The 16400-nt window shown below is 37.2% G+C and overlaps 1 protein-coding gene across 2 annotated transcripts in view; it reads left to right on the forward strand.

Moving 5' to 3' along the window:
- LOC102800754 (vesicular inhibitory amino acid transporter-like) overlaps positions 1-16400 on the forward strand; it is a 56618-nt gene that overhangs the window by 35485 nt on the left and 4733 nt on the right. For both annotated transcript variants that reach the window (XM_006811480.2, XM_085494106.1), the window contains exon 3: positions 3257-3411. In XM_006811480.2, coding sequence (XP_006811543.2) covers positions 3257-3411 — 155 coding nt within the window. The remainder of the gene's footprint in view (positions 1-3256; positions 3412-16400) is intronic.

Genomic DNA, 16400 nt, shown 5'->3' on the forward strand with positions numbered 1-16400 from the left:
GTTTTGCGCTCGAACGCTGATAGGGGTCATAGGTCACCAATTTAATCTTTATTTCATTCAGACGAGAAATTATTATGATTGAAGTTTTCAATATATTTAGCGTTTAGAAGGAGAGCGATTCTCTTCCATGGACGTATCACAATGGTTCAATTCCCTCTTCTAAATTAAGGTCTTTGATTAATGTTCTGGTATCATGGTCATTCATTAATTTTATACAGAATGCACCCCGCTGAGACATTTGCCTTTAAAATTGACCACGGAGCAAGACATGTCGTAGTTGGCTACCAGTGTCGTGTGACAGAACCGTCACGCTGGGAATTTATAAATTGTCTGTACGCAATAGTCTATTGTATCAGAGACAATAAAAAAATATGTCTTCAGCATGCATAAGCAATTTTACTCACTGAAAATATTATTTTATTGAAAACGATTACTTCTTTTAGTAATAATCATTATTTGCCTGGGCATTTAATGCACTAGTAGTTAATGTAGATTTTCACCTGGAATTGCGGTCGAGCGGTTGTTGTTTTCTTCTCTTTATTCAAATTTAGTCACGCAAATCGAAAACTGCCATAAATTTAATTCAAAATGTATACATAGTCGTATTTACGTATTCCAACATGTCTTGTAAGTCTATAACGCAATACGCGCAGTTACAGATTTCTCAGCTGGTTGTGGAATATTTAGACGCTAGGCTATGCTATGAACAGTTCATTCAATGGAATTTTGAAATTTATAACAGGTCTATTGTACTTTCAATTTTTTTTTTATATTGCGTGTGCGTACGAAAACGTGTACTGAATAAATTCAAAATATCTCTGGTAAATAGATTGTGTACAGACTAGCCACAACCAAATAATGTATCATATACTAATTCTGTGGCTGATTTTGTTTTGTTTTCCGTCTACGAAGACCGAAAAGTAGACAATCATATATTTAATCAAAATATGAACAATAAAGCAATTTTTCTATAATTTCGAATACCTTATTTTTAATCAAACCAACTAGAATACGTGCTTGATTACACGTATGTGAGCTTTGATATTAAATTTCAAAATCACGCAGGAGTTCCCATAATTCACCTGCAATAATCACTCATATCTATAAACTGCATTTCACAAGTCGCCATTCGGCGATAGACACCCATTACTCAACTTCCGCCTAATTGAAAAGTGATGGTAACATTGAAAAGCAAAGTATATAAAAAAAATTGTTAACGCAAATAATGATAAAACTCTATAACCTGTCTGATCATGATAATACCTCTGCACATTCACCATCTGGCTACACACATGGAGCTTTATGCTGCAAACAACTCCCAAAATAGTTTACACAGTACATACGGCATCACTTTATTCTCAAAGGTTGCTGCAGCTATAAAAATGAACATTTTGTATAATATGGTACAGACTGACAGACAGACAAACAGACAGACACAGAGAGACCAAGCATTTTACACTGTGCTCTGTTTTACCTTTCTGTTATTACATATCTATGAACGTAACACCATGCATGTATCAAATCATGTGCTCTATGTGGTGGAAAGTCTGTTCATGAGTATTTAATGCGCAGTGTAGCGCATGTGCACATGATTGTGAAATATACAAGTAATACTTAGATCGAGCGACAGGTGATGCGGCTTTCAACGATGCGTTACCAAACAAACAGGCTTGTTCGAAAAAAACTCATTTCGGGCACTAAAGTTGTTGAAATAATCCATGACAAACAGTTATTATATAATGAAGTCAATGTTCAGTATGAATAAAATCCATTTTTTGTAATGTACTATGTGTTTCCAAGGCATGAGACCCACATGTTAAAGCGGGGGAGTCGTCACCTACGCATGCGTCAGGTAGCCATAGCGTGTCATTATTTACAATAATGCGTCTACCCATGAGCCTTTGCTTTCTTAGCGTGTGTTGTTATCATCGCTTGGGACTCAATTCTCGCGCGTGCGCAGGTGACGACCCCCACGCTTTAAGATACAACTTCGCCTAACAATAGTTTCCGCTGCATTAAGATAGTTATGTTCAAAACAACGGTAATAAATCTGTAGCCACAAATTCCCATTTTATTTACATTACATTTTTGATGATATTTTCATTAACATTATTGGGAATTTGGTGGTCATATTTGTATTAGTAAATCCATTATAAAATTTGTAGATATCCAACATTCAAGTTTTATTCATAACATTGATATTGTAGATCGTATCAAACTCACAAATCTCCACACACAATTACAGCTTTTACGCCCTCTTTAAGGGTACGTACCACATTTACACGGAGAGATATGCATTGCGCGCTACGTTTTTATATTGAGGCAAAATTATTATTGAGAATAATAACTATACCTACTTAATATGATTTATATTCAATAACACTAATTCTCTTAACATAATTAAAAGCGTCATAGTCGCTGTGAGCCGTTGTGTTGGATACGACATATACAACGCATATACAATTATTCTTTGTAGATAACAAAGTCAAAACTGCAATGAAGCGGAGGGTCGTCACCTGCGCGGGAATTGAGTTCTAATTGACGATAACAACGCGCGCTAAAAACGCAAAGGCTCAAGGGTGGACGCTTCTTTGTAAACAACAACACGCTATGGTCTGTCGCATGCGCAGGTGGACGACTCCCCCACTTAGAAGAAAATTTGAAAAGCAGAGCTTTTCACACATAAAACAAATGATTAAAGTACTCAAAATATTTTGTCTAATTTGTAAATCAATCAGTGAACACCATTTTCATAAATGCTAAAACAAAAATCACGAACCTATGAAATAAAAATTGTTTTACAAAATAGAGAAAATTCCATTATATTAGATGCCCACGTAAACCCGAGAACAAAACAAATATTCGACAATGCGTATACCACAAGTTGAGCAAGTTACGGTTAGTATTCCTGGTGGGTCGGGCAGAAAAAGAGTTAACGTGTGAAAAAGTCAAATTAAACAAGATCCCATCGTTTGCAAGAAACGTGCAATTATACTTATTTCTAGAATCGTCGTACAAAAATGATCTGATCATGACATGACAAATTTCTGTAACCACTTGTTAATGAGCGAAAAATACAAAAAAAACTGTATGTTTACAATACATACAACTAAATTTTAGATTCCGAACAACCATTGCCACAATAAACATGTACTCCCACAATTAGCAGAGCAATTTGAACGAGCGTATTTAATATAAAATAATCAAGTAATCAGCCTAATTAAAATATTCACTAATTATTTTCATCTCTTTCTAGCTGGTACAAGTTCCACGTGGCTAGCGGCATGGAATGTGGCGAACTGCATACAAGGAGCCGGTATTTTGAGTTTACCGTACGCCGTTAAGGAAGGAGGGTACGCGGCTATAATAACACATCTTATGTTAACTGCCTTCGGATGTTATACTTGTAAGGTGAGTAGATATAGTGAACATTATTAACGGTTAAATCGGCACCTGTGTACACCGTTCGCTCTAATATGTACCTCCCATAAAACAACAGGTGAGCTATGAAGTAGTAGTTCTACTTAACGTCTTTAGACCGTATGATCGATTCGCAATAAGTTCGCTGTTGTATAGCGCCTTAGGCTGGATATTATTCACAACACGAATAATAACACATAACTCGTTTTATAAATAGTAGTAGCGACTGTTTGGCATTTGGTTTGTTTATATGTTTTAAAAACGGGTAATAAAAAAGTTTTTAGTCAACCTAAAGGTGATTTTTTTTATACTTCAAATCGAATTAGTGAAAAACGCAAATTGTAGACCATTGCACAACATTTGTCGTAAGATACTCATTTAAAACGCCACAGCCGTCATGCGGCGCGCGTTTGGATTCCGCGTAAACAAACAATACAATTCACACGTGTTGGAGCCACGCGAACACGAGGCGGCGCGACAACTGTGGTGCTTTAATTAATTCCGAAATTACCATCTTTCTAATAACTATTCAAAATATGTTACCGTATTATACTAATTAATCTGATATATGCACAACCAGACAGACTAACAATAAAATATAGATAATATTGAATTAAAAAGCGTATGTTCTTAATTATTCAATTCAAATAAAAGATAAAGTATATGGATTATTATAATCTAAGGAACATATTGGGTATTTAGAATCTGAAAATCAGAAAAAAATACACACTGATATGATACGTAATACAAAATGGCTAATCTAGCCATATTACATCGCAACTATAGCTGGGTTCAGGATATCTTCTTATCTACAAATATCCGCGATAATACAAGAATAATGTAAAATACCTCCACCGTATTCCGCAACGATAGAAGCCTCATTATCTCAGCCGACAGAGCTCCTGTTTTTTATCTATGCTTGTGACGTCACACAGTGGAGGAAATATCAAAATGCAACGAGCATTATTACGCAATTTTCAAAGCGACTAACCGGTGGACGTAACAGTGTTGGAGTAATCAGAGTAATTTAACAGGACTGCCAAACGCGATATCTGTCGATTGTTTTAACCTGCCTAGCTTTTAAATAGCTAAGCGTCTGCATACAACCTGTCAAACTTGCTAATAATATAGATTATGATATCAGTTGCGATGGCAGTTAAATAGGTTGCTAACACGGGGAATCTCCTATGCCTGCCGTGGCTTCGGATATGCCGATGATGACCCCCATCAATAAAGACCATTTAGACCACACACACTGGGGAATCGAGCGCATCTCTAGGGCTGTATGTGGAGTCGCCAGAGACAAAGCTAATATTTGCAGAAACAGAACGTTCATCTACAAAAGCGAATGGGAAATGAATGGGAAAGTAATTATTATTTGCGTCTCAAGTCTTTTTATATGGTAAACGTGACCTTAAAATATTCACAGTATTTCTTCAATGAAGTGCAATGGTACTTTCACGCCAAATTTTAGAAAACGTGATGTAAGTTAGGAATTATAAACATCGCATTGTTTCCAGGGAACGCAACTTTAAAAATAAATGCTTATGTTCAACAAATTATTATAATTACTGACATTGGTACTTTGTCGTAAATCTTGCCATGGATTAAGTGAATTTTATTCGCCATAGTACAGACAATACGTGAGTGAGTCCTACTGAAAAAAGCCCCATTAAAGAAACTACTAGTGAAAATCAATTGAATTACTGAAATCGTTATCAGTGCTCTTAAAAAGCCTCCAAACATGTGGTAAAAAAGGATAATTTTCTCATAATAGTACTGGAAATTTCTGATTTTAAATAGACGTTCCTTCTGAGTTCCGGAACACAAAAAAGATTTTCTCCATAGAAACCCGACAAATATAACTAAAATATAGTCGGTCTAGAGCATGGTTGCGAAGTTCAAGTGTAAGAGTTCCATCAAAGGTTTGCACAAACTGTAACCATCACAGTGGAAAGATATTTGATCTTTGTAGCACAAATATTTGATAAATTTAGTTTGTATCCGTTTATATTTGGCTATTGAATATTTCTTCGACGATGACCAAACATGAGAGAAGTTCACCAGGTTACTACACACAGTAGAAATTAGAAGCACAGTGGCTTTAAAACATCGTCAACAAGAGAACGTGTACATTTGAGGAGACCTGGCAATTTGAATGCTTTGGTAACAATACGACCAATGTGTATACTGAAATTGAGATTCTGAGTTAACATGATATCCATCTCTTCAACAAAGTTGATTATATCAATGGAAATACTATTAATATACTGACTAATGCTCCACGTGAGCTCCATAGGCTGCCACGTGAATGTTATGTTGACTGAAATTGCGGGTTCATAGAAATTTTTCTATATCGTTTTGTCAATATGTTCGCAATATTTGAAGAAAAAAAAGGTTTATTGTTTAATTTAGGTCTAGTGCGTCATCGACACTCTAGTAACTGTTGATTAGAACTGTCCGATTCCGCTACGATGGGGTGAAATTTCTATCAAATCGCGTACGTTATATCATACGAAAATTGCTCTTTCCACTCATTGTGTAAACGCGATGACAGTTTTACCAACATGGCATGCGTGCATTTGTATTTTCAATCCATTAAATAGAGACTTTAAAACATACTGTAAATTATGTAATTGAATGACACGTCACTCAATCTTCATCTGGTCTCAAGCTGAGTGAATTGTAATGTCGTTGATAACACGTAATTTTACTTCCAGAATAAAAGTTCACATTTCACATATTTGCGATATTGTGGATTGTTATACATCATGACCATGACAACCACTCAGACTCTTATGTGATTCATGTGTCTACCTGACGTATTCAACGTCAAACCGAGTCCCTCCTCGCTAATTTATGCCAATAACTTGTCAAGCGCTCACGATACGGGGCAATATTCATGAATAAATTAGTTTTCATGCTTGCTTTCACTGTTTGACTATCTCAATGGAGAGAAAACTTGTTTCTTTTAGCGACCACGCGTGATTGTTTGTCGCGCTTGCTGCAACTTTTGCCAATGCGCTTGGCTATTTGCTTTGAGACACGCGATTTACGCCAGACCACTAGTGGTCTGAGATCTACGCTTCCGCAACTCGTCTCTCTAAAGAATTTGAGAGTCGTGGTCTTTGCCGCGGAACAGCGCCACTGTGTTTGAGTTTGTTACGTACTTTTTTTAAGTTTTTTAAAAGTACATCTAAATATTATGTATAGTGTATTTGTTGAAAGAGAATGGTAATCGTTATGACATCAGGCTGAAGCTGCGGAAATTAGGTTTATAAAACCATGAACGTAGAAAGGCGTCCATAATAAAAGTCAAATTTCAACTCTCACAACATTAAAATTTGTGTGCATGCATGCGTTCAGCTCTACGAGGATTCCCTGGGAGATTGACTGCCACAATGTTTTAAGAGATATTCGGTATAATAATACAAATGTTCACAGCCGCGTTAGACATACATTTTTAGTCACCCTTAGGGCTCACTGTTAACCTCGTCTTCGTCTCGGCTGACAATAAGCTCTTTGGGTCGCTAAAACTTTATGTCCACCTCTGTTGGGACGAATATTTGTATAATATCAGTGAGTACTTTAGCGAGTTAGCCAATACTAATAATAACGTAAACTAATATCAGTGGCTTCTTTGTCGAACTAGCTATTAATAACTACAGCTCGGAGAATATATCATATAAAACAGCGCCGTTATACAAATAAATGACGCTGTTTCATATTATACATTTAACTGTCTGAAAACTACTTGTGGTTTTTACTAATGGAATGCCATAGCAGTGTATATGATTGACAAGGAAGGGTAAAAGTTGCATTCTAAACCACAGACATAATGATCTAAATACATTTATAAAGTAATGCATTACCATACATCATTCATACAAACTCAACACTCATTGTACGCTTTATATAATATTATGAATGGGTATTCACATCTATCGCCGATGGTTGAATGTAATTATCGAGTAGACACAATGCGCTGATGATATATTGCAATGAATTGCAACATCGCGGAGACGTGGGAGGATACAATTGTACCGAGTTGGTCTTTGAGCCCGCGCCCACGTGTTAGCGACAATCAGAACAATGTGCAGCAAAACCTGAAGAATTGGACAATTCACTTGTTTCCTTGTAACCAGCCACATCAAAACACGGAAGATCAGTCGTGGCATTTACCAGACAGCTATAGAGTTAATGGAGACACGTGCATGGACAGGGGCACGTGGATCAACCTAAAGAAAATTGAACCCCTATCGTCCAAATCGTGTTGCGTAAAAGCCCAGACCCACCTCGAACTGAAGAGGCTAGCCTGCGCATCTGTTGAAAAAGGAAACAAACGGAAATGCGTCAAGCAGTTTCCGGACTTTTTTTCGTCGACGAGCCAAATTAGACGGTTTCGCATATTCCACGCGGTTGATTTGATGAGATAAAAAATCGCCGTCTTAAGCCACGCTGCGTTAAGTAGTGTGAGGGGATTAAGGGACTTACATAAGCTCATAAATTCGATCATGGCGGGAAAAACACAGTGATAGATAAGGAAAATCGTACTCTGTAGTTTAACCAGAGATAGATAGAGTGTAGATCTAACAAACAATCCCTCATCCCAAGGTACCACAACGTGCTTTGCCTAACCAATGTTGTAACCACTCGATATTGTTGCCAGGATACATATTTATATCTAAGATACTTAGAAAAGATGTGATTTATGATACGAACATCATAATCAATAATTTATTGAACATTTAGCTTCATTTTGGATGATTCCCCGCCACTCCGTGACTTGTTATCCCAGATTTAGTTTGATTTACGTTTTGACGAATAAACTAAACCACAAGTAACTGTAATTTGAACAGTTACAATTGTTTGTCGGAACATTAAAGAAGTGTTTGTCCATTCTTCACAATTACAATATCTGTATAAGACATCTCATTAATATTCAACGTGCGTGTGTTATTGATGCTGTGCTATGTGTCCTCCATAACTTTACCGCCCTCTGGGAGTTCAACTATCATAACATTTACAAGCATAGTTGAGCAAGTCTTTTAATTGTGATGGCTAACCAATTTGGTTTTTGAGAGACGTTACACTGCTGTTATACTGAATAATGTAGCAGACAAAATATTGAAATGATGTCACACTGACGACAGAGCAATTATATTCGATTATTGGTACGTGAAATCCATATCTAATCGACGTATATCTCCCTACAGATTGTGAATATTGAAAATGTGATATTACCGTATGTCGAAAATAGATGTACGGTTTAAAATAGTCCATTGAATACATTTTAAGTAGAAACAATATTACACTTAAAGGACGACAGTCGTCGTGCCGCGTCCTGTTCGATATGGGACTCATAGCGACGTACACAACGCGTGTAAACTACATTGTTTATTTACATGAAATTCGAACACGCGCTGCACGACGACCACCGCGCTTTAAAATGCACATTCCAAGTCCAATAAAATAAAAAGCAAACACGACTTTCAAGCACATTACAGTCCTGTACATGGCCATATACGTTTACGGATGACGCAGTTGAAGAGGCGCATCACATACTAGGTTATTACGAGAATACCTCAAAGTAAGCACGAAGACAGTACAGCTACAGTATCGACCGATGTGCAGCGGAGGTCGACGCGCGGCGTACTGTATGGGTGCATACTTTGAGGTATTCTCGTAATAACATTATTGTTATACATCTTTTCCTTTCAAGGATACATCGTCGGAATGCCGAAATCCAAAAAGTTTAGAACAGAATTAGCGAACTTCTTTGTGTGTAGTCCGGTCAAACCCTGGTGACAGCCATGTTTGTTTTATTATTAGAGGACGCTTACGCGCGTAATCATTCCATATTTGGAATTCGCATTTCCTTATATGGTAGGATGAAAACACCCCGTAAAATTCCGTAAAATTACGGCACGCTGTAACTCATGGCGTTACGGTGACAGATGTATAATAATAGCATTTATCTTATCTAGTACATTGCTAATGACGCAAATAACCGCCGAGGTCTCGTTGAGAGTCACGTGACTTGTTTTTGCGCACGTTTTACAAGAGGCGATTCACGAGGAAAGGCGCCGAGCACCACACAATGCAGCGCTACGACAATGACGTTTGCACCAGGAACATTCTGTGACGAAGTATGATATGACGGTTTTTCAGACGACGTTATCTGAGCGATTTTGGCGACACAAACCGTACAAACTCGGTGACTCATTTAGGCAACTAACGTTACGTCGTGCCTTGCTTGATACGGTGCCTCGTGTAAAACGCCTCGTGTCTAGGTGTCAGTTTTAAGGTAGACAAAATTGGTCATAAATCGCATGACAATATTCATTAGTTTATTATGTACAATCATGAGGCTAATGCCCCACGGTACAAAGAAATAGCATTATTTTGTGTGTTACAGTTAAACTTTTTGAGAAGTGTCCTTATATTTCTTGAAAATTGCTATTTTTAAAACAATTCTATAGAACACAGTGTTAAAGACAAAAACAACTCAGATTTTTAATTCAGAACAACAAAAAGTACTCCCTCATTAACATTATATGATTTTTTCAGCCTATGTCACCAGGCTAGATTTTCAGATATTGCTTAATTATCTCTGCCATAAGAACCTGTGGTAAAAGTGTTATACTAGTGTCAAAATGGCGACTTTCCACTAAAATACAACCATGAATTTCTCGATAAAAAGGCTGGTGACCCCCAACTTTTTTCGGTCAAAATCCTTATATTGCCTTGTAATATCTTGTAATGAAAGTGAATGGTTTGAAACAGACACACATTCAAAGGGCGGTGGCCGTCGATATGTTTGACTACCCGAGTATGCCCGGAACTATTTCCTTATACTTCTTTAGTTTAAAGCGCGGTGGTCGTCGCACAGAGAGTGATCGAATTTCATGTAAATAAACAATGTATTTTACACGCGTTGTATACATCGCTATGAGTCCCATATCGAACAGGACGCGGCACGACGTCTGCCGCCCTTTAATCTTGAATTCACTACTTTTTAGTGCAAACAATCTAAAGTACCGTATTTATTTAACTTTTTCTCTGATACCCAATCGACGTATGTCATTTTCTGAAGACCACATGCAGCATTTCCCAAATTTAAAATTAATCACGCGTAAACTGCCATAGCTGTCTGATGACTTGCGTCGTGTAGGTCGTACAAGCTCATAACTGTAACGTAAATAGGGCGTTACGAACCTGCCGGGTGATGGATCAAAATTTGCACGGGAATCCGTTATTGAACATCGGCGACATGCTTGACGCACGTGTACGGAGATATCGATTACTCGTCTCGGCTGAATGGCTTATATGTATTATCCCCTTTATAGAAAAAAAAAACGCAAATAATATGACACGCTGCTACCGTGTTTTTTTTTTAAATTCACAGCTTCTTAGAATGAATTGCCAAACCGATATGTTTTGTGTGTTTTGATGAAGTCTGCCATGTGTAGAATGTGTGTTGCTCTCATTCATCAATATTCGAATTCGCCGCATTCACGCAAATGTCCACATTGGCGCGTCGACATGCAATATGTACCATACAATGCTATCAGAAACACCGCACATCTTTGTTTTCCACAAAAGAAAGCAGCGGACTTCAGCTTCCTCTGATAGTACGTTATACATAGAGCTAAAAACTCGGTCACACACAAAGCCGCTGTAAGTCTCACTGTCGATTGATTACATGCGAAGTCGTGTATTTGTATAAGTTTCAGGGAAAAAAAACACACTGGCCGCTTATACTGTGAGATTTTCAACGTACTCCACCCCATCGCCTACCTCTCCGTGTTACACTACAAAAAACAGATCACTCCGTGTACATATAATTACGTATGGTGATAAAAGTGCCTCAGGGTGTTGTAGTACCCCATAGGGCATACTATCTCTTTGGATGACTGACTTGATCTTGATCATTTGAGAAAGATGTCCACGAAACAGTAGTTGAAATTAAATTGAAAAAAAAATGCCAATGTTATAATTTTGAAGATATACATTATTATTTTACATATTAACTTATTGACGATGGTGTAATATCAGCCCCAGTCCAAATTCTAATATATCTAGAGCATTTGAAAAACACGTGTTCGTAATAGCAAATGAATCACCTGGAAGAACACTAATCGTTAAAGTCATAAAGTTTGAGGCGCTATCCACTCGATAACTGTTGAATGCCATAAAATAATAACGCGAGCCAAATTAGCAACAACAATGGTGGCAACATTGTTAGTTTTAAAGCGCCACCCACCGGCATTCAGCGTGCATTCCAATAAACCTTCGTAGTCGGAGGCATATGTCCGCCGACGGACATCTCGTTGAGAGCGAGACAGCTACGAGACTTGTTTTGGTCTCCAATAGTGTTCCACTATTTTCAATCATTGCGTTCACTGTTCCCTGACATATGAAGCGTTGGTGTGGTAGCAGGACAGAATGAACCACTATTTTAGGAGCAAAGACAATACATAATCCTGTCGCTTTCTCGCGCTCTACGGTATTTTGGCGGCCATTTGCGTTTAAGATCTTTTTCTGTGTAAGTAGTCTTGTGGTTCTCTCGCTGTCAGCGAGCTCTCAACAGCCGTTTACGTCTATTCCGAGTAAACAATGCATTTTACAAGTATACGTTGCAAGGGACGTAAAATATCGGTAGGCTCTATGCTTGGTACTTTAATCCTCACAAGGTGAAACTTGCATTTATTTATCAAGACGGATGCCGTGAAATTGTACACTTGATGCAAGAATAACTAATTAAACTATGCATATGTTTTGTCAGTTTGATAAGAGTGATGTATTAGGCATGTATTAACAAACATGAAATGAAAGCAATGCTGCGGAGGAAGTAGAATTGAACCCAGATGCGAATGGCCGCCAGGATGACGTTGAGAGCGATAGAAGCACGAAACCTGTTTTTGCAACATAAGATGACAAGACATGACAAAACACAGCATAGCGTAACGTACGTAACGCTACGTAATGTAACATTTATGACATTAAACTATATAACAATTAGATCTCGATCTCGATGCTTCAACGGGAATGAATGCGTACGTGTTTCATCCTTCTCACAAATAATTGCCACAGTCGATGACTACCGACGTAACAGTCAGGTTGTTACGATATAATTACAAATTATTGTTGTGTAATTTCATAATTTATCACCATTATTGTTTTCTCCATCCATGACAGTGTAATCCAAAGCGGAGTAAACTAAGCTCACTAACAGGCTTCTTAATTGGTTAAGCAGTGACCTGAATCACGACTTTGACGAATCAGCGCGCTTCTATCATTGGTGTTTAAAATCACAGGCAGTATAGTAGACTGCTGTCTATTGTAGAATCGTACTGTGACAGATAATATGGCATGCAATACAACAAATATAATGTCCAAATGCAAGAAGCATCATTTCCAATACTTTGAGAGTCAACTCTATTGACACAAAAAACCCACGCAGTCAATTTGATACAATAATAGTATCTGGTTACATTTATTTAAAGAAAATCGAATCCTTTATATAAAACATGCCCGGTATTTACACAAGCCGACCTCGTGGGTAACTCATACTGAAAGTAATTAAAAATGAACCACGCACGATCCATGCAATATTTGCACTCTTTGAACACTATAAAGGTCTATTAAGGCATATTTGCAGTTGTTTGGTTAACATTTAATGCGCTAGGGATAGTTGCAATCTATCGGTTTATGACACCCAGTTGAAATTCACGTTACAGACTACTAAAAAAGCTAACGTTAGCAGAATATTTTTGGTGAAAAATCATTTGTAATAATTGTATGCTAATTAAACGACCTTTAAGTCATAACAATTTTATGAAATTTAGATCAGAAAATGTTTTTTGATTTAAATATGATATATCTCTAAAATTCAGAAGTGTCTTAGTGCGTATCACGTTCGCAGTGTCTGTATAATACAGATAATAATTTACTGAAGTGTTTAATTCCACGAGATTTACAAATATCACTACACTTTGCTCACATATACGTCATCGACATGACCACATATATATATAAATGATCCTACCAGACATCGTGATATTTTGAATAAGATAAGGGGTGTTATTTTATTATTTTTTCCACATTATAGCAGTTATTAAATATTTAAAATTATTTGCAGGCATGTTCAACATACGACGTATACACTCCTATGATGGCGTTTCCGGTCCCGCGATGAATACATCCAATCTCGCGTTTACCGAGTCTCTGGAGATCCTCAATATAAATACAACTGCACGCTGCCACCGCTAATTTGTTGTTACTATCTAGTTTAAGGTGGATGAGGAGGACTATAAAAACTGAATAAATCACCTTTGATGAACAGTTAGTCAATAACCACATCATTTACCGCGCCAATAAAACAATGTTACTTTGACAAGAATATCGGCGCCTTATTGAATAATTGATTTGTTTACATTTAGAACAAAATGACCTGTACAAACAATATTTATCTTCTGTTTATTTCGTGTTTAATAAGTACGTTAAGGCATCAAAGGGTCAATCAAAGCAAACATGCTGTAGAAATAATAAAACCTTACGGTTTCTTGAGATGTCCCCTGATACAATATTTCGGTCTTGCACATTAGTCGTGGTTAATGACATGAAATCAACACTGATATGTTTCCGTACGTCGATGTAATGATCACGTGAGGTCGAAAAATATAAGTAAACAAACACATTAACGTAAATCCTTCAGATTGAAACTGCAATCATGCCCTTGAACGCCATATTTTTGCGGGTAAAATTGTGGTGCAAAATTTTTCACATTTTCATGTTTTTTTCTGCATTTTTTTTGAGGAATTTTAGACAAAATGCATTGGCTCTGATCGACTTTTTTGCAAAAATATGGAAGAAAATTTGAGGATTAGTTTTGTGAAAGATAACAAGTGTTCACTTTAGCGCTCACACGGTTCGAGAATGAAACGGGAATGGGTCACGCAACTGAATTCGTTTCCACGTCGAATTTGTATTGTAATTCTGTAAGTACATTTTGTAAACTCACAGTTTTTTTTACTAGTACCATACAAGCAAACACCGTTTTCACAACGCCACAGTCTTCGTAAAAGGTCGTGTTTGATACGGGTCCAATGCGACGTTTACAAAGCGTTCAAAACATTGTTTATTTATGCAAAACACGAACGTGTGCTGCGTGTCGCTTTATTCGCAACGTAATGTGATTCCCCAGATGATGATACTGACCGAAAATATTTTGTGTTCAAATTTATTTCAACGTAGAGGCAACACGACATCTTCGTTATCGATATCAATTTTATTATTATATTTAACTTTATTGCCCACAGACAATGTCCATAACAAAATAACATGCTTATATATATTTAATGATCAGAATTATTTCACATCATACCGTGACAGGAAACGTGCTAAAAAGCGTGAACGAGATACGTACAATTGGCATTAGGGTTTCGTCACGTGACGTCGTTGACAATAAAACATACAATCAAAAAGTACGCAGTATGTCACTGGGTAAAATTATGCGTTCACTTACAGTGATAGAAACGGGGGGGGGGGTACCATGGCGTGCTCCTATAAGTCGGAGTAAAGCATTGACAACATTTCCTTTTGCTGTTAATAGGGGGCGCGGTGCAGCTTCTTTCTCCGTATAGTAATTTCGCATCCGATCTGCTCGACCGGGAAAGCCAGATTTTTTTGTTCGAAAAGGTCCTTAATTGCCACATAAGAACGTACGCATGCATGTCTATTACTCGTTGTATTCAATCTTTGTCGTGTATATATCTAGGTATTAGTTTCGGATAAATGATCAGAAAAAAATGTCTAATTTGGTCATTAATGATGTTGCATGGCGTCAATAAGATCAATAGTCCAGACTCACTGCATCCAAACTCAACAATTTCGAATTGTGTGTTTAACTTTATGGTTTGGAAAACATGACATACTTCTTCTTGCGGTATATGTGGCACGTAACCAACGTATATTCTTGAAGCTCTGATCCGTGATATCGTATCGGAAGACTGTCATTGTTTCTGTACAGCGTGCATCGCTGACTCATACAGTCGATACAGTGTCATGCTGAGTAGATCATCATGCACACTTGAGGATGTATTGAGCGAACAAACCAACATACGTGTACACACAGGACGTGGCGACCAATGAAATACTAGCACTGCTTCTGTGAATCGATGACCACGTTTGAGAGCCATTTTCATGCAGGATTCTTGTGGCCATCTTTTCTTTTTTACACACGGAACGGAGAGCTGAAGGTGGGTCTGTGGTGTCTACTGTTAGGGTCAGTGTCTAAAGAGACCATGCACGTAAACTTATTAGTATGCAATCATGAATACACAATGGTTTCTGAAATTTCACACTAACGAAAAGTTCCCCGGAAAATGTAAAACGACGATTGATTAATTTGTATAACAATACCTAATCACACGATGAACAAGATGGCGAGAAAACGTGACAAGATTTGCCCGGAACAAGAAAACCGAGTGTTTGAAAAATTTAATATCGATTTATTTTTACCTCAATTATACGAACATAAATATGAATAAAGTGAAACCAAGAAAGCTATAAAATCGAAGATTTTAATATAAAAAGAGGCTGAAACGACTTGATTGAAAATGTTATGACGTCATTAATCTATAAAAAAACAACTGCAAAGAGGGCTTTAATGGCAAAGATAATCCTAGATATCCATTTGTGTAGATTGGTGTGATTTGAAGTCGGAGCGTTAATTGTTGTCATGTACTACGTTCAGAATACAGTGTATAATTATGTTTATTTCCCTTGGCCGCGTCTGCGGTTTGAATTATTTCGAATATAAAAAAAATAATAGATTCAGTCGAGATTTTTAAAGAAGGCTAAAAATGGCTACGACAGGACGTCATTGAAAGTATGACAAGTTTTTAGTTATGTCTTGAACGAGGACACTCTAGCGGCAGATAAATTAGGATAATAATGTCAATGAATATTTAAAT

The sequence above is a fragment of the Saccoglossus kowalevskii genome, chromosome 19 (genome assembly GCF_978046115.1).
Source record: "Saccoglossus kowalevskii chromosome 19, keSacKowa6.1, whole genome shotgun sequence".
In the NCBI taxonomy this organism is placed as follows: Eukaryota; Metazoa; Hemichordata; class Enteropneusta; family Harrimaniidae; genus Saccoglossus; species Saccoglossus kowalevskii.